General features: G+C 41.0%; 1 protein-coding gene and 1 long non-coding RNA gene across 3 annotated transcripts in view; both read left to right on the forward strand.

Moving 5' to 3' along the window:
* Positions 1-8,814, forward strand: part of LOC116321264 — a 30,779-nt gene extending 21,965 nt beyond the window's left edge. The window contains exons 5-11 of one of the 2 annotated variants that reach the window (XR_005614381.1): positions 5,618-5,808; positions 5,907-6,020; positions 6,783-6,988; positions 7,106-7,230; positions 7,690-7,879; positions 7,984-8,084; positions 8,227-8,814. This is a non-coding gene — a long non-coding RNA (uncharacterized LOC116321264). Of the gene's footprint in view, positions 1-5,617; positions 5,809-5,906; positions 6,989-7,105; positions 7,231-7,689; positions 7,880-7,983; positions 8,085-8,226 lie in introns of both variants that reach the window. The other variant, XR_005614380.1, reaches the window with a different exon arrangement.
* A 12,530-nt stretch (positions 8,815-21,344) lies between these two features.
* Positions 21,345-22,143, forward strand: LOC120441918 (serine/threonine-protein kinase/endoribonuclease IRE1-like). The gene is made up of 3 exons (XM_039617439.1): positions 21,345-21,455; positions 21,559-21,731; positions 21,810-22,143. Exons 1-3 carry the CDS (start codon positions 21,347-21,349, stop codon positions 22,035-22,037), a joined length of 510 nt encoding a protein of 169 aa, XP_039473373.1. The 5' UTR covers positions 21,345-21,346; the 3' UTR covers positions 22,038-22,143.
* The last annotated feature ends 1,096 nt before the right edge of the window (positions 22,144-23,239 follow it).

Below are 23,239 nucleotides of genomic sequence, written 5' to 3' on the forward strand. Positions count from 1 at the left end.
GCATGTAGGTTACACAGCAGACGGAGGCAGTCTCCGCCTGTTCTCAGAATATATTGCTTAACTGACAAATGCATATCTTACTAAACATTCTGTCTGTACTATACTAAACGTCTGCTTAAGTGGCATTTTCCGTTGCTTTTTGCACAGGAACTTGTCTTCACAGGCATTTGATAAGCATAGGCAAGGTTTCATGTTTTATCAGGGTGAATCATCATTCAGAGTTTACACAGTTACAAGCAAAGCATATTTGAATAATAAACAAAATCTTTTCACATTTCCCTCCTGTTGTTTAACTTTCACACTAGTTAAAACACCTTTGGTTTATTATCTGTGCATGATTTCTTGCAGCGCATTTTTAATCAGCACATCATACATTGGTGTATCACAGCATTTCAGTGTCAGGGGGATTTATCATCATCTTCGTCCATGGGCAGTGTCAGGTATGCCTGCACATGAACTGCAACAACTTTATTAATCATTGATTGTGCACATGGCAAAATACAAGAAGTAAAACAACAGAGTAGGAGTAGAAGAACTCCTACAAAAACCAGTCCTTTCATTAAAAGAGATTTCCAGGAACCACTCAACAGCCAGGTAAGCCAATCTTCAGTGTTCGTGACATAGTCCTGTTGCTGAGCGTCCCTGAGTTGTTTCAGCGTGCGTAAGGCGTCGGTCATGTTGGAAGAGTGAACATTATCTGGAATGTACGTACAGCATGTGTTGTTAAAGAGTATACAGAGTCCTCCTTTCTCAGCCAGAATCATGTCCAGTGCGACTCGGTGTTGCATCACAGTTATGCGCAGGGCATCAATCTCTTCATTTGAATCAGCTTCATCATCAGTGTCTGTGTCAGTGTCAGTGTGTTCTAATAACGTCATAGTTTTTCTTTGGCTGACAGGGTCTGGTGTAATGGCAGTTGCTATCAGCCTGTTGATCAGGGCTCTTACGGTCCAGTCGTTGCCAGTGTAGGTGAAGACTGTGTCCTAGCCTTGGTCCCAGTCCGTGCTTGACAGGTACCAGTCATATTCGTTCCACTTGTCACCTTGATAGCCTCCAATGTGGAATGAGTTTAGTGGGATGGCTATTGTCAGGAACACTGAGAATACAAACATGAAGCACAGGGTTGTGACTGTTGTCAGCTGGCATCCTGTTGTCCAATATTGACGTCGTCTATGTCCATCTCTCCTTTCTCCCTCAGTGGAATCTTGGGTTCTTTGTCTAGCATCTCCATTCCTGTGAGTGTTCTCCTTCTCGACCACCAGACATACCCGTAGCCTCTAATGAGTAGACCTCAGCCAGAGGTGGGATCACGAGTGTTGCCACTGATCACCCTACCCCCACCGAGCGAACACTAGAGGTTGGGGAGGACCAGAGTCTAAACTTATCACTCACTTTAAGGAGATGTTGGTGGGTCTTGGATTGGCTCAACCTTCTTTGTGTGGCTTTGATGAATCCACGAGGGTCGTTCAGCAATCCTGCATGCTGTGGGTGTTGTGAGCAGGACCTGGAAGAGACTGGGAGAGAATCACGCGGCAGTTGGTTGCTCAAAACTATTTCTTTGTTTTCCAGTAGTTTTGTCATCCACTCTGCTGGGGTCGATACTGCTTTCATATAGCCTGAACTGCCATCCACATGCAAATGTAATGGTTTCTCATAGTCTGGCAGTGCTGTTTTGTTTTTCTGTACCTTTACTGCATGCTCTGCATGCTGTAAAGCATCAGCTAGACTTCCGGTATTTTGAGTGACCCAATGTTTATCTACGTGGGCGCGGACCTTTGGGAGGAGGCCTTTAGAAACGCTGTTTTTAGTTGTTGTTCAAAAGGGGTGTTCACGCCTCATCATATTCTAGACCTGAGTTTTGTCTAAAGACTGGTCGTAGTCTGTCTAGGAAGTCAGAGGCAGACTCGTTTTCCTTTTGCTTTGTTTCTCCTATTTTTTCGTAATCTGGGTTTGGCGCCTGAATTAGCGGAAATTGCCCTAACGGGCCTGGAGGCCATGGCGGTGGGTCTTCGCGGGTCATTAGGTCCAGTTGTTGTCTCGCTGAGACATAAGGGTCTTGTGGTTTCACAAAGGGATTTTTTGAAACAGGGGGATAAGGATTTGGGGGGTATGGTTGCTCAGTATCAGGGGGACTTGGGGCTGAGGGAGGTGGTTGACAAGGAGGAGGATTGGTGGTTTCAGTAGGTGGCTTTTCGCTTTGTTTATTTTGCTTTTTGTTTCTTTTCTCTTCACGCTTCTCACTTTCCTCCTGCCATGGTACAAAGAAACTTACGTATTCGAATATGCGCAGGTTTTTCTTTTTACCACTAGTCTTTTCTATCTCTGCGTGTAGGCATTTACTTAATTGCTGTATTTGGCCAGGGCTACAGTTCCCCTCCCAGGCGGTGCAGTTTGTTTTTTTGGGATTTCTCCACCTATTTGCGCTTATCTTTCCTGCACCAGGGCATTTTTTCTCTAACCATTGTTCATCTGCAGTCAATTCGGGTTTTGTAGATTTATTTCCCATATTTAATTTTGATTTGTTTTATTCGATAGTTCTTTGTTTATTTTTTAGTTATTAATACTACCAACACATAAACTTCACACGCGGTACTTATAATCCTATTTTAGTTGACACGCTCCTTATTTACCATTCACTCTTAGAGTGAGATCCCTGACTCCCAAGGTGAAATGAAACCACTAGCTCCAACCTCTTCTTTGCTGCGGAAATGGGCCCACACAGGACAAGTTATTCCGTCTTACACAGGCGAGCGTTTACGTGCGGGTCCACACAGGGCCCGGTCCACACAGGACGTTTTTATTCAAACTGCGGAATGAGCCCACACAGGACTGCCAATTCCGTCTTACAGGCGAGTCTCATGAAACGAGCCCACACAGGACTTTCAGTTTCGTTTATCCGACTTTTTGGCCCACACAGGACTAGTCTACTGAGAGTCGTGTCAAACTAGAATCGATTTCTAGACGCAATGTGTTTTTGAGTGCTTAGTAATACACACACACACCTGCGGCGCTTTCGCTGGCACGAGAACAGAGAGAGGTGGCTGACACGCCCTTCTACTTTTGAGCTATTCTCAAAAGCGGTGTCAACTTTATGTGATAAAACACGACCTTCCTCTCGATTCACCAGTACTTCAGCAACCGACAGTAAACAAATCAGTGGAATAGTTCAGCCTCCTTATTGTGCTGTAGAAATCAACTTATTCCACCAAAAAAACAATAAAAGACAGACAGTTTTAACGCGCGTTCACGCTACCAGCTTCCTTAAAGCGAGCGTAGTGCTTCCAGCCTTTCTTAGGCGAGCGTTCACGCTACCAGCTTCCTTAAAGCGAGCGTAGTGCTTCCAGCCTTTTAAACTGCGGAATGAGCCCACAGGACTACCAATTCCGTCTTACAGGCGAGCTTATTTTTACCCTTTCGGGGAGCTACCAATCATTCTTAGACGAGCTCAATATTTATTTTACTGCTTCCAGCCCTCTGCGGGCGAGCTGACTACCAGTCCTCAGGACGAGCTTAATGCTTCCAGTCTGTCTTGGACGAGTCTTAAGTTTCGTTTTCGTTTTTGCGCAAACCTTTATTATCTCAAAGTGGTCTGTCCTACCTTGGCGCTGGTTTCTTCAGATGCACCTGATCAGCCCCCGACGGTGCGGACCGCTTGTAAAACGTTGCAACGTGGGCTTCTCGTACCGACGGGACCTGGTGAGGTGCTTTCTGTGAGAGCTGCTTTAAATAGGCTGTCTCATCCGGCTTCGAAGGACCAAGAAATGTCAGGGGAAAATTTCCCAAATAGAAAGCTGCCAAAGTAAAACAGAGACACAGTGAGACAATATAAAAAATACCTGTACATGGGTGAACTCTCGGGAGAGTCACACAGTACTCTTCTTTATTGCAGGTTATATAGGCATGTAGGTTACACAGCAGACGGAGGCAGTCTCCGCCTGTTCTCAGAATATATTGCTTAACTGACAAATGCATATCTTACTAAACATTCTGTCTGTACTATACTAAACGTCTGCTTAAGTGGCATTTTCCGTTGCTTTTTGCACAGGAACTTGTCTTCACAGGCATTTGATAAGCATAGGCAAGGTTTCATGTTTTATCAGGGTGAATCATCATTCAGAGTTTACACAGTTACAAGCAAAGCATATTTGAATAATAAACAAAATCTTTTCACACAGGGTCAGTGTAAAATACAATCCTAGCTGTGTGAACAAAGCCTGGCTCCTTTAATCCTGCATGACAAACCTCAGGATGCAGGTTATTATTACTCTTTCCTGCTGGCACACCTGTCACACCTGAGAGTCAGCTAGAAACTTACAGTGACGTGGACATCATGCAAAGACTGCCAGACTCTGTAATACTGTAAATGATCAGTGCCTCAGGTTAACACTAAACTTTAAACAGTACCTCTGTGTCTCTGTGTGTGCTGAACATCTGGAATCAGGTTGAGTCAGGCTGCATCAGCTGAATCTGTTATTTGTAAATATCAATATTTTTTATTCAGGTGTGGGGATAATATGTAAGACTGCAGTGAAGAGATGTACCAGATTAATCCCTGGCCAAAGGTATCATACTTAAATCAGACTACTGATCCAGCCACATCAGCCTTTTGTGAGGTCTGTTTAAAGTAGACTTAAAATGAACTGCAGGTTCCTGAGAGGTGGACTGTGAGCACAGAAACACATGTTCATACATACAGCTGCAGCAAGCTTACATTAATTTTAAATCGATTTGTTACTCTGATGTCTGTCTCTCTGTTAGTCCTCTGACAGACTGGTACCTGTCCAGGTGTGCTCTACCTATGACTACTGGGACAGGCTCTAGCTCCTGTAATAGAAATTTTCTATTATTCTCATTTAAAGTATTTAAGTGCTTATGCATATGCTTAGTTGTGACACTGTTATAGACTGTTCAGTGAAAGTTTCTAAAACTAGATGAACTTACTTCAGCATCAGCAGTTTGAGAAAACAACTCCCTTTACAGGTGCTGATAAGGCCAAGGGCACAAAACAGCTTAACCATTGATCTGTTAGGTTTCATAGCGAGGCGCGTGAAGTGTGGTATGATCAGTTTGTAACTTCCTCCCTCTTTCTTGGAATGCATAAAGGAGTAGGAGCACGACTTCTGTGGCAGAGCTGGCATGACTGTGAACTGTGATGTTTGATGTGTGTTGGCTCTGCTGCATGCAGTAATAAATAGCTTGATCACAGCTCTTTCTGTGTTGCAGACTTTACAAAATTCCATGATACCCCCCCCTCCCACTGTGAACCTGAATTGAATATTCAGAAGAAAATGAATGGATAGACTGACATTTGTTTAAATACTTCTAGAAATCTGAACTGTTGGTGTGGTAATAATATTAGAGCTGGCAATCTTTCTTACTGAATCTCTACTCTGAGTCATGTTACCTGAGATTAATTCTATGTTTACCTGACAGCCTGGACAAATGTGCTCTGTGAAGGATGTAAATCAAATCAGATCTTAACTGCTTACATTTAAGGAGCCTGGTCATATTTAATTGTAATATGAACCAATGATTTTCTGATTGCTGATTCTAAGAGAGTCTTTGTGGAAATCCTGTTTGGCTTTTTGTCATTTTACTTCTCTTTTCTGTTTTCCAGAACAGTTCGCCACAGTCGCTGTCCACATGGGTCAGTGGGACCAAGCAGCACTGTGCTAATGTGGGACTCTGACCAGCAACATCCAGCAAGACCCAAGCAGCGTTTTCTATCTCCCAGCTGGAGTTTTTTTGTTTGTGACGGGAGAGTCAGATTTTTGTTGAGGCTGGAGGAACAGCCTCACAGTTGCAGAGGTAAGTCAGTTTGTAGAGATCCCTCCCACCCTGGCTTTTATGTGGCAGATTTCTTATCTGAAACAGTAATATTTCAGTGACTGCTGCTTATACCACAGGTTAATACACTCTACTGATCCCTGATGGGAGAATCATCACCTCTGCCAACAAAGAAGCCTGGTGGATATTTGTTTGCAGTCTGATGATGGGACATCATGCTCTGCATCTTCAAAGTTTGTCTCTTGATTATTATTCATACACAGTAATGTGAATTATGCTTATATCTAGCCTCTTAAGCCCCACGCCCCCGGTACCGGGGGCAAAAGGGAGGAGATCACGTTTAATCGGTTATAACGCCGGTTGAGAAATATAACTCCAGACATGTGTGGTATCCACAGAAACCTCAGAATCTCAGCTACAATGTCATATAAACCATTTCTACAACCACCAAACACACCGCAAACAAGCCGCGATTAAACGAGCAGTTACGTAAATGCGCAGAAGTCCGCTAACACGCAAACGAGAACCAGACATTCTTCAGACTTCATGTAACCGGTTATAAATAGGCTGGCTAGCTTCCAGGGCTATCACTGCGTAAACACACAAAGTTTGACCACGATCGGACTAAAATTCACCGAATTAGCTGCAAAAGAAGAAAAAAATTAGGCGAGAATAAAATCTACTTCCTTTTTCTGTGTTCCAGTCTCAGTAACTTTGACACAGTAATATCCGCTTTAATATTTACACCTCTGATTAAATGTCCCAAGTGTTAGCTTCATTTTGATACCAAGATTGTAAGGACGGAGTTTGTAATTGCAGAGAAATAATCAATTTAATTGAGGCATTGCATTTTCGAGCAGGAAGCTCAGAAAACCCCTTGGGGCTCAAGAGGCTAGTATAACTGGACCAACCTGGTGCTCTTCATTTATGGAGGCTGTTGAGTCTGAATGTTGGATGTTGTGTATCTCGTGTTCTCTGGGCTTTGTTGTCCTCAGTCTTTTTGCAGGATCAGAAAACAAAACCAGGAGGCGCGTAAATGTTTCTTCTCCAGTTGGATGATGATAAGACTGTGACATGGGATGCCACCTTTAGTCTTGTGATGAAGCAAAGCTCAGGAAGAAGTGTGATTCAATTGTACCCACATGTGTGCTGCTGAGAAGGATGTACAGGGGCACCTGCAGCCAAATCCAAGCCTCCTCAGGTTAGTTGTAGTTGCAGAATGCTATAGGACTGAGACAGCTGAGGCATCAAATGTTTGATTAAACGGATGAAAAAGAGAAGTTTCTTCCCTGTAATTATCACTTTTTAAAATCTGTAGCAACTTCAGGTCTGTCAGCGTGCTGAGGTCACAGAAACAAGAAAAGCAGCTTCAGACTTCAGAGTGTTGTTTACAGTTTTCTGACATCATGATCTCCCCTGAAGTTTATCACTATTAGGCAAGCAGTAAGTCCACAATACTGTAATGATGATTCTGACTTTGGTCATGGTTGCATAATATTTTAATAATATACAATTATTTTTTGTAATTCATATTTTTTCTGTTAATCAAAAATTTACTTTGTGAAATTTGTATTTGAGAATGCAGAATGTGACAATATATTTTTGTTCAATATTTAATTTCTTTCAGTTGCAATTGTTAAATCAAAAATAAATAAAAATATATTCTAATTTAGCAAACTAATTTATCAAAAATATATATACATATATCTGTATTAGTTTTTATACATTAATTTGACACCTGTATTGAAAATACCATATTGTATTCATACAGAATCAGTTTGGTGTCATTGTTTGTCTGATTGCTGAAACTAAGAGCTAGTTTTGATCTAAAGTATCCAAAGTTGAGCTCTAATGTTTCTTCACCCTTGTGTGTGTGATATGTGATTTCCTACATGCTGACAGAGCAGAGCGGCAGTTTGTGCTCACAGATGGTGACGGTGTGGAGAGACGGTGGTGTTTCCTCAGAAGAACTAGCAGAGTCACAAAGGGCACGAGTCCATCTCACCACCTTGACTTGTTGATCAGTGGATACACTTGTCTCCCCTTTAAAGGAGATACTCTTAGAGAGAGACGATCCGAGTCATCCTTAAATGTTAGTGCTTTCAAATACACAAACATTTTTAAAGGACAAAATCGAACATCCCACTTTGACTGTAATACAATTAAATCTTTGCATGTGTGTTTTCAAACTCTCAGATGGGCAGGATATCACTATTAGACTGTCTAACCTGCAGGAGCAGCACTGAATGATCACCACACATGATCAGTTCCTGCAACATTCAGCAGCTTTGCTTTTGGTAAGTAGAGTTACCTAACTACAGTAACTTTAAAAACATGATATCCATTTCTAACAGCCTGGTTACTTCCTGTCAGTTATTTTAGAAACCATGTGGTCACCTGACCTAATGCTGTTTCTTCTTCTTCCCCTTAATGTTGAAGTGTCAAATGTCCAACAGCTGGAGAGGAAACTACACCAGTGTACTGGGATGTTTCACCAACACGTGCCAGACGCTGTTCCTTCATGGTGACATCACCAGAGACGGCCCCGCCCACCTCATGACCTCGCCATTGATCGTGATGATTTTAATGATGACAGCGAGCGGAACTAAGACTGTAAAAATCAGAATGTTTAGATGCTTTCTAATTATTAATGAATACTGAGAGCCTCTTTCTGTGTTTTGTCTGTTTTTTTTGTTTGTTTTTTTTTTAACCTCATTTGTTACTAACAAAGTTCACCAAACTCACACAGTTTACAGTCTGTGTTTCCATCTTTACCAGCCACACTCTACCCGCAATTAAGAAAATAATCCTTAGAAATTGTCGTTTTTCTCTTTTGTAATTTTGTAATTCAGTGAATATACTGCGCTGCTTCCTTTAATTGCGTCTCACATTGCTTTAAGTTTTTCCAGTGTCCAGTTATTTTTTACTGCTGTTTGAATTCTGTGTATGTTTGACCCTGTAGACTGTTTGATGGACTGCTTGTCTTCCTGTTTGTAACCGACGCCTGTTTTTGACTAAAGATTTGGATTTCTGACTTTAACACAGCCTCTGCGTGTCCTCCCTTTGTGTCCTCTTCCTCTGTGAATGTGTTGCATATGTCATGCAACACACAGATTCATTTTATTAACAGCTTTCCCACAGTGAGTTGCATCAGCATTCATTCACAGCACATTTCAGAAGGATTCAGATTAATACAGTGATCTTACAGTCAGAATTATCCTGACAGACTGCCACTGTAAATTATCTTATATCAGGTCAATTTTAAAGTTCAGTATTTCAAAGCAGGAGTTATGAAGAATCATATTGGCATTAGGACTGTAACAATATGTACTAACAAAGTCAAAGTTTTTTAATTATGCTAGAATATTGGAAGACAATCAGCTTTTAGTGTTTTCTGCATATTAATTATACTGAAATGGAGACGGTGACCCTAACTGTACAGAAGCACTAAACAACTGACAATCTAACAAACATTACTGGCCTGAGCCGTCATGCACAGTGAGTCTGATCCTGTGCTGTGAGAGTCTGACAAGCATGTTTCTGGTCAGTTTGGAAGAAATAATATCACAATGTCGATCTTTTTTTCAATATTCCTTTTACAACATAAACTGTGATCAAAGCTACTTATGTTCACAGCATGTAATAATACTGACAGTCCAGGGCATTGTGGTCTGTTGAGCTAGGGTTAGGGTTAGCAATTCAGACATATGTAATCAATCTCTTGCTGGATATAACAAACACCTAGGAATTCATATTATAATTTGATTTTCATGAAATATTCATATTCAGTATCAGTCATTTTATATTATAACCACGTATCCACCCAGGCTCATGGTGGGGCAGGGCTCTGTCCTGGGATGCTTGAGTGAAAGGTAATGTACACCCTGACCAGGTATCCAGTCTGTCACAGTTGTTTTCAATATTTGGTTCTAAAATATGAGTGAAAACAAAAATCCAACTAGGATTCTTGCATATGATGAATGAAGTCTGTCTTTGACTGTATTGTCCAGCTGATCCATCAAACCCCCAGCAGGTGAACCTTATTCATGACATAACACAGTAACAATGTAAAAAATTAAACAGCAACAGTGTAAATTTAAAGTGCATTTTAAACTCCTCTTCAATAAATTATATGGATGTGCAGTGAGTCATTCAGGACTGTAAAACGTGAACTACAGAACCCAGAGTCTTCATCATTAAATCTCTGGTTGCTTCATTTTTCTATCCTATATCAGATACTTTAAAGGTTTTAGTAAAGTTGCATTGTCATAGTGAGGCAAAGTGTTTTATGTGTGTGCGTGTGTGTCATGAACGGCTGTAAAAGCCCTTTAATTAAAGAACAAAGCGGGGTTTGAGTTCGAGTTACGGCAGACTGGCGCTACTTCTAAACGGAACGCAGCCTTCCTACGGCGGACAGCTAATAACAGGAATCGGACGCGCGGTCCACCCTAGTCCACAGCAACCACCATAGCAACAGCCTAGCATGACTTTAAAAACATATTCTGTCTTCATAACTATCAAAAACGTGAAATGATTTGTAAAGCATGAAAGTGTTACAGCTGCAGAGAGCTATGGCGGTATCATTGGAAGCTGTTTACATAGCTAATAATATACGATGTAACCATGGAGACAGTCAGTCACGTGAGCTAGCGGTGCATGTTTACTACAGTGATTAAGGTGATTGTGTGCACAGCGTCCACACGCTGCAGAGGGTAAAGACATTACTTCAATATTGTTTTCTATTTATATATGTTTGCCTTCTGTTGACCATCACCTCAGGTTCACCATTACAGTTTCAGCATACAGATGCACACTGTCTAAATGTGAACACATTCAAAAAAAATCATGTCTCAGAAATAAGCACAGCTGTTCATGTTTGTCATTAAAGTTTTATTTGTAAGAAAATTGTGAACTTCAAATTGTTTATCAAGTCAAAGAACATTTGACAAGTCTGAGTCATTCCTTTGCCCTGTGAGAGCTGGAATAAATATATATCCTGACAGTTACAGTTGAAACAGTAGAGACAGGTAGAAATGGGCTCAGATTAATCTTTGCTTAGTCAGACACGTCCTGTGTTGGCCTTAACCCAAATTTCCCTCGGGGTCAACCTTCAGGATCAATAAAGTTTTATTGAATTGAATTGAATCATATTAAAAAACAAACAATAGCACGATCTGTGTGATTTTGCATCCATTTCCAAATTGTAGTAAAGCAGCCCACTCTCATAAATAGGTAACAGAAATGTCTCTAATGTAGACGTGTACAGTCTAGTGTAAGCATTAAAAGACCATAAAGGAAACACTACTATTTATGTGAAACTAATTGTAATAAAAAATGAACAGGTGCTTTACAGATTTATAAGAAAGAATCTGAAAACAACACTTTTTTGGTCTAAGTGGTGAAAGTAGAAAACAGAACTGATGTTCAAGAACAAACTGTAGCTGCACAAATATTACACATCTCCATTGTTGTGGTGAACAATGTTGCTTTTAAAACCACATGCAGTGTGTGACCATGACTGTCCACTGAGACCATGAACGCCACTTCGCTGAAGCATTCTTCTCCTTCTTCTTCTTCTTACCATCAGAATGGAAGCAGACAGAGCACGAGCTGCTTTGATCTACTGAAAGGAAAAAGCAGAACATATGAGCTGAAACCATTAAGATAGAAACAATCGTTCAATGCAGTCTCTCAGGTAGCTTAGCCTGTTACAACTGTTGATACAAGCTCAGTACAGTTAACACAGGGAACTCCAGTGTGGGAACTAGTGGCTTTAGGTTTGTAGTCATTTAACTTTCATCCATTCATTCATTTAATTCAGGAGGAAGAAATGTCAGGTTGGTGCAGGCTGGTTACATGCATTTGGTCCCATGCTGTCTTTAACCAAATGACTTGGTTCACTTTATGGCTGGGCTGTATGTGGGGTTATATCATGTTATTTGGGCAGGAGTACCTGTCCCTTGTTAGGCTTAGAAAGTTTCTCCATAAGCAGAGCTTCTAACTCTTATAGCTTTTAGCACATCTGTAGCTGTGCAGGCTGACAGGTTTTTGGTGGCTCTTTTTACCCCACACTGGTTGTGAGTGTGTAAATACCCCCACTAGTTCTTTTGGGTTGCAGTTAACTTGGGAGGAAGGGGTGGGTCTGCCATGACTAGATGAATAAAAATGATCTGGGATACATAAATTTCATAATGCATGCATATATCTTTATAAACCTGGCCTGAGGGCTGCCATTTTTTACATTCAGTTATTTCTCTTAGAAATGTTGGATGTAAATAATGAATGTGTTACAGTTAAACTGAACTGGTCAGTGTAAATGGCTCATTGGGACATACAAACCTTTATATTAGATACCATCACCTGATATCGAGTGTCAAACAATATCAAAGCTGTAAAAGCTGTTTACAGTCAGAATTTATAAAAACTATGATTGTAAATAAATTCAAACAAGTGAGCTTTTCTCTTCGTGCTGAATATCAACACTGTCATTTCTCAGACTGATAGAATTTACTAAATGGTTGAAAACATGAAAAATATGTCCATAATCACAAATGACCATGAGAGCCAGTAGAATTAATTCAACTGGACACTCAAAAGACGTCCTTAAATGCTCTTTAAGTGGCAGAACAAATGAACAAACAGTTAATCGCTTACTTGAGATGAAATCTGCTCAGCTACTTTGAAAACAGCTTCTAACTGGTTCCTCCTTTAACAGGATGACTGCTCAGGGGTAAGGCCACGATGCAGTCCAGCAACCTTTATGGTTCTGCTTTGATTCACCAGGAACTATTAGGGAAACCTTTCAGTGCCTCCTGTTAAAGACACAGGCATAAACACAAACATTTATTAACATGTTCCACAGTCTTCCAGTTTGATTTTCTCATCCTGTGGACAACAACGTACAGAGATGCAGGTTTATGTTAACTTTTGTAAGGTTTCTTTACTGAACATATCCAGCTGCAGCTCCACTGTGATCCTGAACTGGATAAGCGCTTAAGAAAATATGTCAATAAATGGACAAACATCAGCTTACTATATTTATCCAAACAGACTGGACCAATAATGCTTCACTGAGTTAGAGACTTTAACAGTCTCTTCTATGTAAGAATGTCTCGTGATAGACCTGCAAACTTGACAACAAAGGTTTTTCAGACTACATGTAGCTGTCCTCTATGTCAGCTAACACATTTACATTCATGTCACACTTATTTCTGCTTTCCCATTTTTATCATTATTACTTACATTTTGATTGGATACCTTGAGTTTGTAAAAGATCAGATTACATAATTGGGATACAATTCAATAAAATTCATGTATCCAATTCAGGGTTGCGGGAGGATGAAGCCTATCCCAGCTGATACAGGACAAAGACAGGCTGCTAGTTTATCGCAGGGCTAAGACAATACGTGTAACAGAAAATCCACTTAGATGTTTGATATTTCTAATAATAATCATAATTATGACTATTATTTGAAATATTATTTAAAGGTTTCTCTATAAATACATTTGAATTTTTTTATAACCCCTAGAATATAAACCTGAGCTGTTTCAGATTCTGACCTCTGACCTCAGTGACAGGCTGTGTCCTCACTGCAGCTCCCTCTTGGAAGTACGTCTGCTTCTTGTCTTCCCCCAGTGATGACCACCTGCCCTTAATATCACGTACTGTACCTGAGGAACAAAACAGGACAAACACTTGCCTTCATTTAAGAAGTACATTCATACAGAGATAATCTATGGAAACACACTAGTTCACCCTTTGGGAGGAATCAGTTCCTGTGAAACATTTCTGTAAATCAACATCATGGAGAATGAAATGAGTTCTTCAGGTGACTCAGCAGATCCACACTGACAAATGAAACTTCTGTGGAAGAAGAATCAGGATTTATTTTGATTTCCAATCAGGTTAAACTATTAAGGATGAAGTAGGAGTCCTCATCTTTGCTCTTCTGAAATCTTTGTTAAACAACAACAAACATAAATTAGTAACAAAAATACAGCTGAGTAGAGGCTTTACAAATCACCAGCAGCCATAAATGAATGAATTAATAAATAAATGTAAATTTTAATCATCAAATGTTTCTGAGCCGTCTTCAACCTGCTTTTAACACATTAAAGTCCCACAGTCAATGCAGCCTGACTCAATCCTAAATGTTCAGCACACAGAAACACAGAGGGACTGTTTAAAGTTTAGTGTTAACCTGAGTCACTGATCATTTACAGTATTACAGAGTCTGTCAGTCTTTGCATGATGTCCACGTCACTGTAAGTTTCTAGCTGACTCTCAGGTGTGACAGGTGTGCCAGCAGGAAAGAGTAATAATAACCTGCATCCTGAGGTTTGTCATGCAGGATTAAAGGAGCCAGGCTTTGTTCACACAGCTAGGATTGTATTTTACACTGACCCTGGGTCAGTATAAGTATCATACAGTTTAAACGAAGCACATATTTATTACAGATGCATTGAAGCTAATCGGGATATTTACTGTTAATCTGTGGCTGCGATTAATCACTTTACTGGAAACTTTATTAACTAGTAACTTCATCAGTCATGACAGAAGCTAATATTTCTGTGCTAACATCGTTTAAACAGTAACAGCTTTACTACAATATAAGCTAACGTTTACACCGTAACTTTAAGCTAGCACCATAAAGACGGTAAAACACGTAATAATATCTACAAATGCATCTTAAAGCTGTTATATTAGCACTCGCTGTATTACTAACATAAGCACATTAACATTATTGACACTCGCTGACTTTTAATAGTCATTCTATAAATGCTGTCCGTTTAAATGGTCTTACCTGTAACACTGCTGTATCCACCGGATTCCAGCCAGAGTGGATTCTGGAGTCTTCCCACGCTCCTGTTAGTGATCCTCCATCTGGATGGATGAGAACAACCTTCTGAACAATCTAGCAGGTGGATGGCCCATATCTATGGGACTGATTTGTGCTAATAACGCCCATTGTATGGACTGATAACAGCCGAAGCGGGTGAATAAAGTCACCCAGTCGCTAGCTGTGCCATTACCCAGCATACACCTCTCCCTCCATAAATGCAAAAGTAATAGCCTATAATTAATTTATCTGCTGTATCTGCTGTTTCTCAGGTAGTTGTTTACATTATATAATATATTGTGTTCAGTATACGTCACTACAATGTGATTTCGGAAATATATAAATATACGAACAACAGGCTCTTGCGCGGAAATCTCTTTTCGTCGATAAACAACGATTAGGGAGCAGCATAGTATTCAATAGGAAGACCCTGCACGTCAATTCTCGACGCGAGGGGGGTACCCTGCGCGTCTATAAGTGAAGCAGAGGGAGCCTGACCATGCGTCACACATTTGACGAGTTGGGAGTGAGAACGTGTTGCTACACAATGTAGGGAAAGTTAGGATCTTGGCCTTATGTTCTCTAGGAATCGACGAAGGAGCGAATGACACACAGCTAAAAGAACAGTTAAGATTTATTTAAACAAAACCATAAACAGTCATTCAACAGTTCACAACAGTTCCAATAGTCTATATTTGTCAGTCCGTGTATTCAGTTTCATAGTCCAGAGTTCAGAGTTCTTTTCAGTCTTTTCAGTTCAGGTGTGTGAAGTGTGTGTGTAGTGTTAATGTTAGTGGTACTACCCGGGTAGTGTATTGTTTTGAGATCTCATAAGCTTATCTGTCAAGAAGTAACAAAGTTGTCACTTCTAAGTAGGCTGGAAACCTTCCTGCATCGCAGCTGGGGATCCTGAATCCTGGCTCGCAATTTTAGACTCCAACAAAAACACCAACCTGCACAGGGCAGTGAACACATTTCACATGAATATTATAAAACAACTTAATCAACACTAATGATCAAATACCTCTCACTCTTTGTATATAATGACGTAATGCAAAGCTGGACTTTTTCCTGTTTCTTAAAGACATGACTTTCAGATGCTATTCGGCTATTGGTGGAGACAGTGTGGGTGGTTTAGACCTGAAAAATCTTTTGTCCTCCACTCAAACAATTTCATGAATTTCTTTTAAGGACACCCCAGTCTGAGATATGCTGCAATAAATTTTGGGTACTGAAGAGAAAAACTTTGAAAGAGCTTCAGAAAGCGTGGAGGAAAAGCAGTGCTTGTTTAATCGAATGTAATAATACACATTGATTAAAAGTCCCAAAGTAAAGCGATCTCTCTGCTTTCTTATCAAACAGCTTCTGTCGTAAAGCTTTGCAGCAACCTTTACTTCGCCGCCATCTTGTGGCAGCATCTGGCTACTGTTATTTGCACATGTGCATTGTGTTTTTCTGTTCAACTATATTTTAAAACAAACTCCTTGAATTGATTAGTGGATTGAAGTAGTATATGAAATATTAGTGTTAGGTACGTCCCCCATTTCAGTTTATTAAACTTTTATATTGCTGACATGTCTTGGAGATTTACACTGACAGCAGGTCTGCATTACATCATTATGTTGGAGAGGCTGATGGAGGTTTAAACTCCCTCCACTACGCTGTTTATTGGACATTTAAGCACAGTTTTCTCATTTGTCTGAATATTTGAGCTGAATCAGTTTTCAATGTGTAAGTTGTAGATTTGTTCCCCCTATGGAGTCCACAGCTTCATGCAGTCCTTTCAGCTGACTTTCTTGAGGCGCTGAGTGCAGTTTGAGTGCATTACAGCAGACTGATCTTCTGTGTTGTCGTTGAGTTTCCAGTGTGAGTGCACGAAAGGATCTCACAAATGAACATGTGGTCCCTGACACTCCAGCCACCTCTGCTGCCCCAGCCTCACCTCCAGCTGAGGCTCAGAAAAACACAGCAAAGAAGGCTTCCTGGTGGCGCAAGAAGTCTGAGGATGTTGTTTGTGAAGGTTCTCAGTCATCCAGGTCATCGTAGTCAAAGGAGCTTGCAAAGAAAAGCATCTGGACTTCTTTAAGTTGCTTGAATACGTTTCACCTCTCATCCGAGAAGCTTCTTCAGTTCAGAACTGAGAAGCTTCTTCAGTTCAGCAACTTGAAGCAACTCAAAGAAGTCCAGACGCTTTTCTTTGCAAGCTCCTTTGACGAAGTCTGAGGATGTTCTGGAGAAGGACTCAGCAGGTCCGAAGCCTCCAGTCTCAGCTGTACCTGATAAAGAAGCCGTGGCACGTGAAACATTCCTGCCACCTTCTGCTACAGATCTGAGGTATGAGGTCCTTTTACTGTGTTCCTGTTTAAAGCTGATTTATTGCTTTGTGTCTCTTCTCCTGTAATTTCATCACTGTAACTGCACTGTTTGTGTCTTTTTATCACGGTAACATCAGCACTGACAAATGTGAAGTCAAGGACGCTGGTGTCCAGACGGAGGTTTCGTGCCCTCCCAACTCGCTGCTGTTTTTCTGCACAGTACGTTCTACAGAGCCGAGTGTGACACGTGAACAGCTGTTATAGGAACATGTGGAGTCTGAATGTTAGGATTGACACTCACATGTTTTGATTGAACTAACTGGTGATGTGTTCCCCAAAGAAAAAGGTGACCTTCGATGATGAGCCGCTCTGTCCTGAAGTCCCTGAGAGAGATGAGCCAGTTTCCAGGCCGTCTACCCCAGCAGGTCACGGTGGGAGCCAGGGGGCTACGTTGGACACAGAGTATGGATACCGCTCAACCTCTCTGACCTCCTGCACAAACATCCTCTCCCAATGAGAGCTGGACTGCCTCAGGTAAGAGTCATGCACACACACTGAATATGGAGCCAGTGTTCAGATGAATATCAGGTTAAAGTCAGTGATTTGAAGAACAACAGAGGAAAATCCTCTGACTTGCTTCCTCTTTGTGCTCGTGTTTAAGATTGCCTAACCTGAAGCATACATGCTACATGGGCCCTGCTCTGCAAACTCTCCTCAAACTGAGAGTCTTTACTGAGGAGCTCTGCAGCCAGCTGCAGCTGTGGAGGTTTCACCCAGAGTGCCTGCACATCAGGTACAGCGCAGACACCGTCGCTCTTTGGTTTCTCCACCAATTTGCTGATCAATGTGAAACACAAACTAACTTTGTCTCTTCTTCACTTCTGCTGTTTGCAGTCAATTTGTGGACATCAAATTGAGCCGCTTCAACAACGACAGCTGGCACAAAAGCTCTGTCCTGACTGCCTTTAGAGACACGGTTGCTGCGTCTCATCCAGAGTTTGATGATGATGATCAGAAAGTGAGCAGCTGTCTTTTTGCACTACGCAGCACACTCATCTCTGCTATAGTTTGTACATTTGCACATGAAACTGTGTTTTGTTCTGTCTGTGTCTGTGTGCAGGACGCCCACGAGTTCCTCGTCTGTGCTCTGGACGTGCTCCAGTGTGAGTTCTCTAAGCTGCAGGCTGAAGCAGCTGCCTTGGACAAACCTTCCATCTGTCCAGTTAGAGCTCACATTGGCTTCACGATTTTGAGCAAAGAGCTGCAAAAAGTAGGAACACAGTAAACTTTGAATGTTTTCATGATGTTGCTGATATTTCTTAATCACCGTGAGTCTGCAATGTTTGAAATGATGTGATTCTGCAGATGTGGTGTGCAGTTCTTTGGGTGGGAGGACTAACTCCACCTCTCCTTGGACCTGGTACATCGAGGCTCAGTGAGCCAGTGCCTGGACTCATACCTGAAAGTAAGAGCTCGTTTAGACTCCATTCTGTGAACGGGCTTGCTCCCACAAATATATGAATTCATCTGTGAAAGAGTTCAACTCTAATGAACCTTTTCCTCCTGCTCCCTGCTGCAGGGTGGCCTGTTGGACTATGAGTCCCAGTGCGGAGCCAAGAAGATGAAAGAGGAGCTGTCTTTCTTGAACCTGCCCAAGTGAGTAACATCAGATCGGTCCCCAAAAGCCTCAAACCACCACAGTTCAGTCGGTGTCGGCCTAACAGTTTCTTTCATGTCATGTCCTCCTTGTGTCTTCCTCTGAGCCTCTCCTCTCCATCTCATCTCTTCCAGTGTGCTGATCCTCCAGCTGAAGCGATTTACATTCACTCCATCCTTCACAGTGGAGAAGAAGAACAGTGCCATCGTTCTGACGCAGCAGCTGGTGATCAGCAAGGACTCAACCTTTAGTGAAGGTAAGGGAAAAGGCACACAGTTCATTTCAAGCACAGATGGAGCCCATTTCTAAGCTAACGGGTGGTGCCGCTGCTCTCTCCCGCTATTCGTTGGTCAGCCTGATCAGCCATTTGGGCTCCTCAGCTTACAGTGGTGAGTGTGTGCTTTCAGACACATGTGCTGAATGCAGGTCAGCTTGACGGCGCTCATCAGATTAGCGGAAGAGACGACGTCACAGAGAACTGGCTCTCCCAACGCCACCAGGATCAGGACCTTCGATGACAAATCAGGTGAGTTGAACACTACTTGAAGTTTGGAAAAATGTGCATCAGTGTTTGAAAAGTAATTGTATTTCATAACAGGAAAAAATAAAATAAAGGTAAAGTTTTGAAAAGTTTGTGTGTTAACTCTTTTAAGCCAACAGTAATATTTAGGGAAATTGTGATTTCCAAAATCAGATTGACTTGACATGGTATCTCTGTGAGGGTGTATACTGTTGATATAGACTGCAATTATCTTATGGAAACACAAATGTTCCTTTTAAGAGCATTCTGAAGTCTTTGAAAGAGTAGTTCAAAAATGAGAATTCGGAGGGCTTTTACTTTTAAAATAAATATGAGGGCTTCAGGTACATATACTGCTGCAGTCCTCACTGTTCAAACCTTTACTTTTTTATTTTATGTGTTACAGAGAACATTGTAGGTAAACACATGTGTTACTAATTATAATAATAAAAGTTTTCTTTGGGTATAGAGATTTTATTAACATGATTAGCGACACCAGTAGAAACAGTGGGCTCTGTCTGCTTGATTAAGAAAACCACACCGATGTTATTGTTTGATCACAGCAACATAAATCTTGGTATACATGTCAGCTGGGTCATCATGAAATCAAGCAAGCCTTCTACTCGACCATCTCCAAGTTACAGAAAAATGGGAACATTATAATGATTGCTGTGAAAAATTAGCTTGACATGTCAAATACATTTGAAGATGCACACTTTCAGACCTTTCTTTTACACACTGAAAGAAATGTGTGAAATATATACATGAATATATTTCCCTAAAATAAGACAGGATCTGTAATTTGGGACACATACATCAAAAAATGTCTTAAGTTTTTCCTAATTATAACATGGGGAAAACGGCCAGCACTTCTGCAAAATCCCATATTTGGTTACGTATTATTAAAAATCTCAAATTACAGAAGACAACTGGTGATAATTTCTGAATGCTATATAGTTTTATTACACAATTCAGTAAAATAAACAATGGAGAATACTTTTTAACAGGAAATTCAGTCACAAAGAAAATGTTATTTTCATTCAATTTTCATGTTTGATAGAACAGCTATAACTAGTTATATCACAAAAACAAAGTATCGGTAAATTGTCCTGTCCACGTAGAATAAAATACTGGCGTTTCGAGATGGAACTTACGTCACTCCAGTCTCAAATCCTCATAACATTTAGAATATTTTGTGCTCCACTATCTCTGATTTTTATGATTCAAAGTTTGAATATCACAGTATACAGTGATTTCTGTTCATTTTACCTTTACCTGTAGATATCTTTTTTTTAAAGGCCCACCAAGCCACATTCAAGCCATTTTTCTTGCACATTGTAATTTGAGCAAATATTTGAACATGACTGTCTCAAAAACTATTAAAGATAAATGCAGAAAGTTTAGTTATAACAAAAGCAAAAGTGATGAAATTGATGAATTATAACTAAGGATGTCAGTGTTTGCATGTGAATTATATATAATATACATGAATCTTCCAGTCTGGTAGCCAAAATAGAATTATTCACTTCTGAAAACCATTATAAACTGTTAATATTCTTTAAACTCAAATTTTATTGATATTCTTTTAGCTTTTCTTAAGATTAAACTGGAACCAGATTTTGCATTACTTGGCTAATTTCAGTGATTTCTCTTTCACAGGTAATCTGAAGGAAAAAAATGAGTCTTATCCCTGACGAGCAAGTGGCAGTCGCCCCATCAACATACATTCCATTGACAATTTTAGCTGTCTGTTTTCATTGCATAGTGTTAGTGTTAGTATATTGGAAATTAAAGAGCATTCTAGTTAATGGAGTTTATCCATTTAGAAAGTGTGGGGAATCAGAAAAAAAAAAACTGGCTTCCAGTCAGCAAGAGGTGGAAGGACAAACTGGAGAAACTTGTTGGCTCAGATGACAGTAAAATATCCAGGATCAGAAGCATTATTTATGTGAATGATGCAGAATTCAGAATAGCGAAGGGAAGTGATGGCACTGAAGTCTTCTTGGGGCTGAGAGAGGACGGCACAGAAGTTGCCATCAAGAGAATGTCTAAAAGCAACTATGAAGTGCTGAAGAACGAAGAAGGAATCCTACGACTCCCTGAACTCGATCATCCTTATATCGTACGATATGTTGATTTTCAGGAGGACGAGAACTTTGAATATCTTTGTCTGCAACTTTGTGAATACACATTGGAAGAATATATCAGGAACAATGACCATGACCCAATGATGTTAAAGAAACTTATCAAACAAATTCTTGAAAGTCTAAAGGTGCTTCACTGTGGAAATCCTAAAATTCTTCACCGAGATCTCAAACCCCAGAACGTTTTGATTGGTAAGACATGTTTGAAATTCAGGGAAAAACTAAACAAAACCTGTCTGGTAAATATAAATTAATGATTTAGTTTAATGAGTTTTGTATGTTGTTCCTCCTGCAGATGTTACTGGGAGGGCAAGATTAGCTGATTTTGGCATAAGCAGACGCTTACTCAAAGGCCAAACAACTTTACGTACACGCAGTGCAGGAACCAGATGCTGGATGGCCCAAGAGACTTTAGCAGAAGAAGCAGAAGAATCTGTGATATCATACAAGTCAAGCACTGACATCCAGGTAAAGTCTGCTACACAAACTTTATTAACTGAAAAATGACTAAACGTACCTAAACTGATAATATGTGTTATTATTAAGGTGGCAGGCATGCTGATTTATTATATCCTGTCTGGAGGCCACCATCCATTTGGTGACATATCCTTTAAATGTGAGTCCAACATTTATGATGGGAAGTACAGTTTGGATCATGTTCAAGATGTGGTGGCAAAGGATCTGATCGAGTGGATGATCAACAAAGAGCCAAAGGAAAGACCCAAAGTAGAAGAATGCTTAAACCATCCCTTCTTCTGGACGTCTGAAAAGTAAGGAAGTCATGCTGATCGATGACTGATAAATAATTTTTCCTGATTACTGGAACAAGTTGGTAATTTTTGCTGCTCCAGCCAGCCAGAGAATCCCCCGCCGCCCCGCCCTCTCCTCCCTGTGCCGCAAGCAGCAGGCGCACCTCGCAAACGGAGGGCGCCCTTACTCCCAGCAAATGGGCGATAGAAAACCGATCAGTGCCTATGCCATTCCCAATATGCGCTGGCATGATGTCGGGGCAGCATGAGTACGAGCAATTTTTTTTTTTTGCCGATGCCCGTGATGCCGCCCCCCACCACGATACCGCCCCGGGCAACCGCCCGTATCTAAAACCGCTACTGACTGCGGCTCCGCGTGGTTTGGGAAAATAAATTAGAAGTATTTAGCTGAAGTGTATTTTATTTATGTTAGTTCTTTTTTAACTTGCAGTTCTAAATTGGAAGATTATTGTGATATTGAAATATAAAAATAAAATTATATTCTATTATTTTTTCATCGCTCAAAATTAGCGTCACATTCGCGGAAGCCGGTATACCCGCCGAAACGCCGTGCATTTATCGAGACTTTCAACCCCAGGTAGGCCAATTATGGACCTTTAGATCCACATTATGTCAGCAGCCATTCTCCACCGTGAACTATGTTAAAAACAAACACCGCTCACGCCTCACAGATGACAGCCCACAGTCCCGCGCAAAGACGAAAGTGACCTCGCACAGCCCCGATCCGCAGACGCCGCGTGCAGAGGCCCAGGAGCAGAGGTCCCACTGTAAACACATCACGGCAGACCCGACGATGTCCGCATGAACACGCTTTTCAGCATCTCTTTATTGACCACCTTTCACACACGGTTGCTGTACGCATACAGCCGGCTGCAGCCCACAGCCCGACACACACCAACACAACAGCACAGACGTAAAGGCGGCGAGGCGTGATTGCGGGTCCCGCTCAGGTGCGTCCGCCTCCCCTGCAGCGGCGCTGCAGACCACGCCCCGCCGCACACATTAACCAGGTAAAATACATATTTGGGCAGAATTTTGCAAATATCTATTTTTCATCTTTTAGCAGCATAGTGCTTTTTTCCAATTATTTTTTAAAAGTCAGGTCAAGGCTCCAAAATCCCAAAGGCAACATAAGGGTGGCGGCTCACAACAGTTTTTGTTTGCTACTTGGATCGTTTTAGTTTAGCTGGGTGTCTTTGCTTTTGT

The sequence above is a fragment of the Oreochromis aureus genome, linkage group 9, assembly GCF_013358895.1.
Source record: "Oreochromis aureus strain Israel breed Guangdong linkage group 9, ZZ_aureus, whole genome shotgun sequence".
Taxonomy (NCBI): domain Eukaryota; kingdom Metazoa; phylum Chordata; class Actinopteri; order Cichliformes; family Cichlidae; genus Oreochromis; species Oreochromis aureus.

Bases quoted from the DNA above. Each gene is read 5' to 3' on its own strand.
- LOC120441918 (XM_039617439.1), top strand. From the start codon at position 21,347: ATGATGTTAAAGAAACTTATCAAACAAATTCTTGAAAGTCTAAAGGTG. The intron at 21,456-21,558 runs GTAAGACATGTT...TTCCTCCTGCAG, and splicing joins ACCCCAGAACGTTTTGATTG to ATGTTACTGGGAGGGCAAGA. The intron at 21,732-21,809 runs GTAAAGTCTGCT...GTTATTATTAAG, and splicing joins AGTCAAGCACTGACATCCAG to GTGGCAGGCATGCTGATTTA.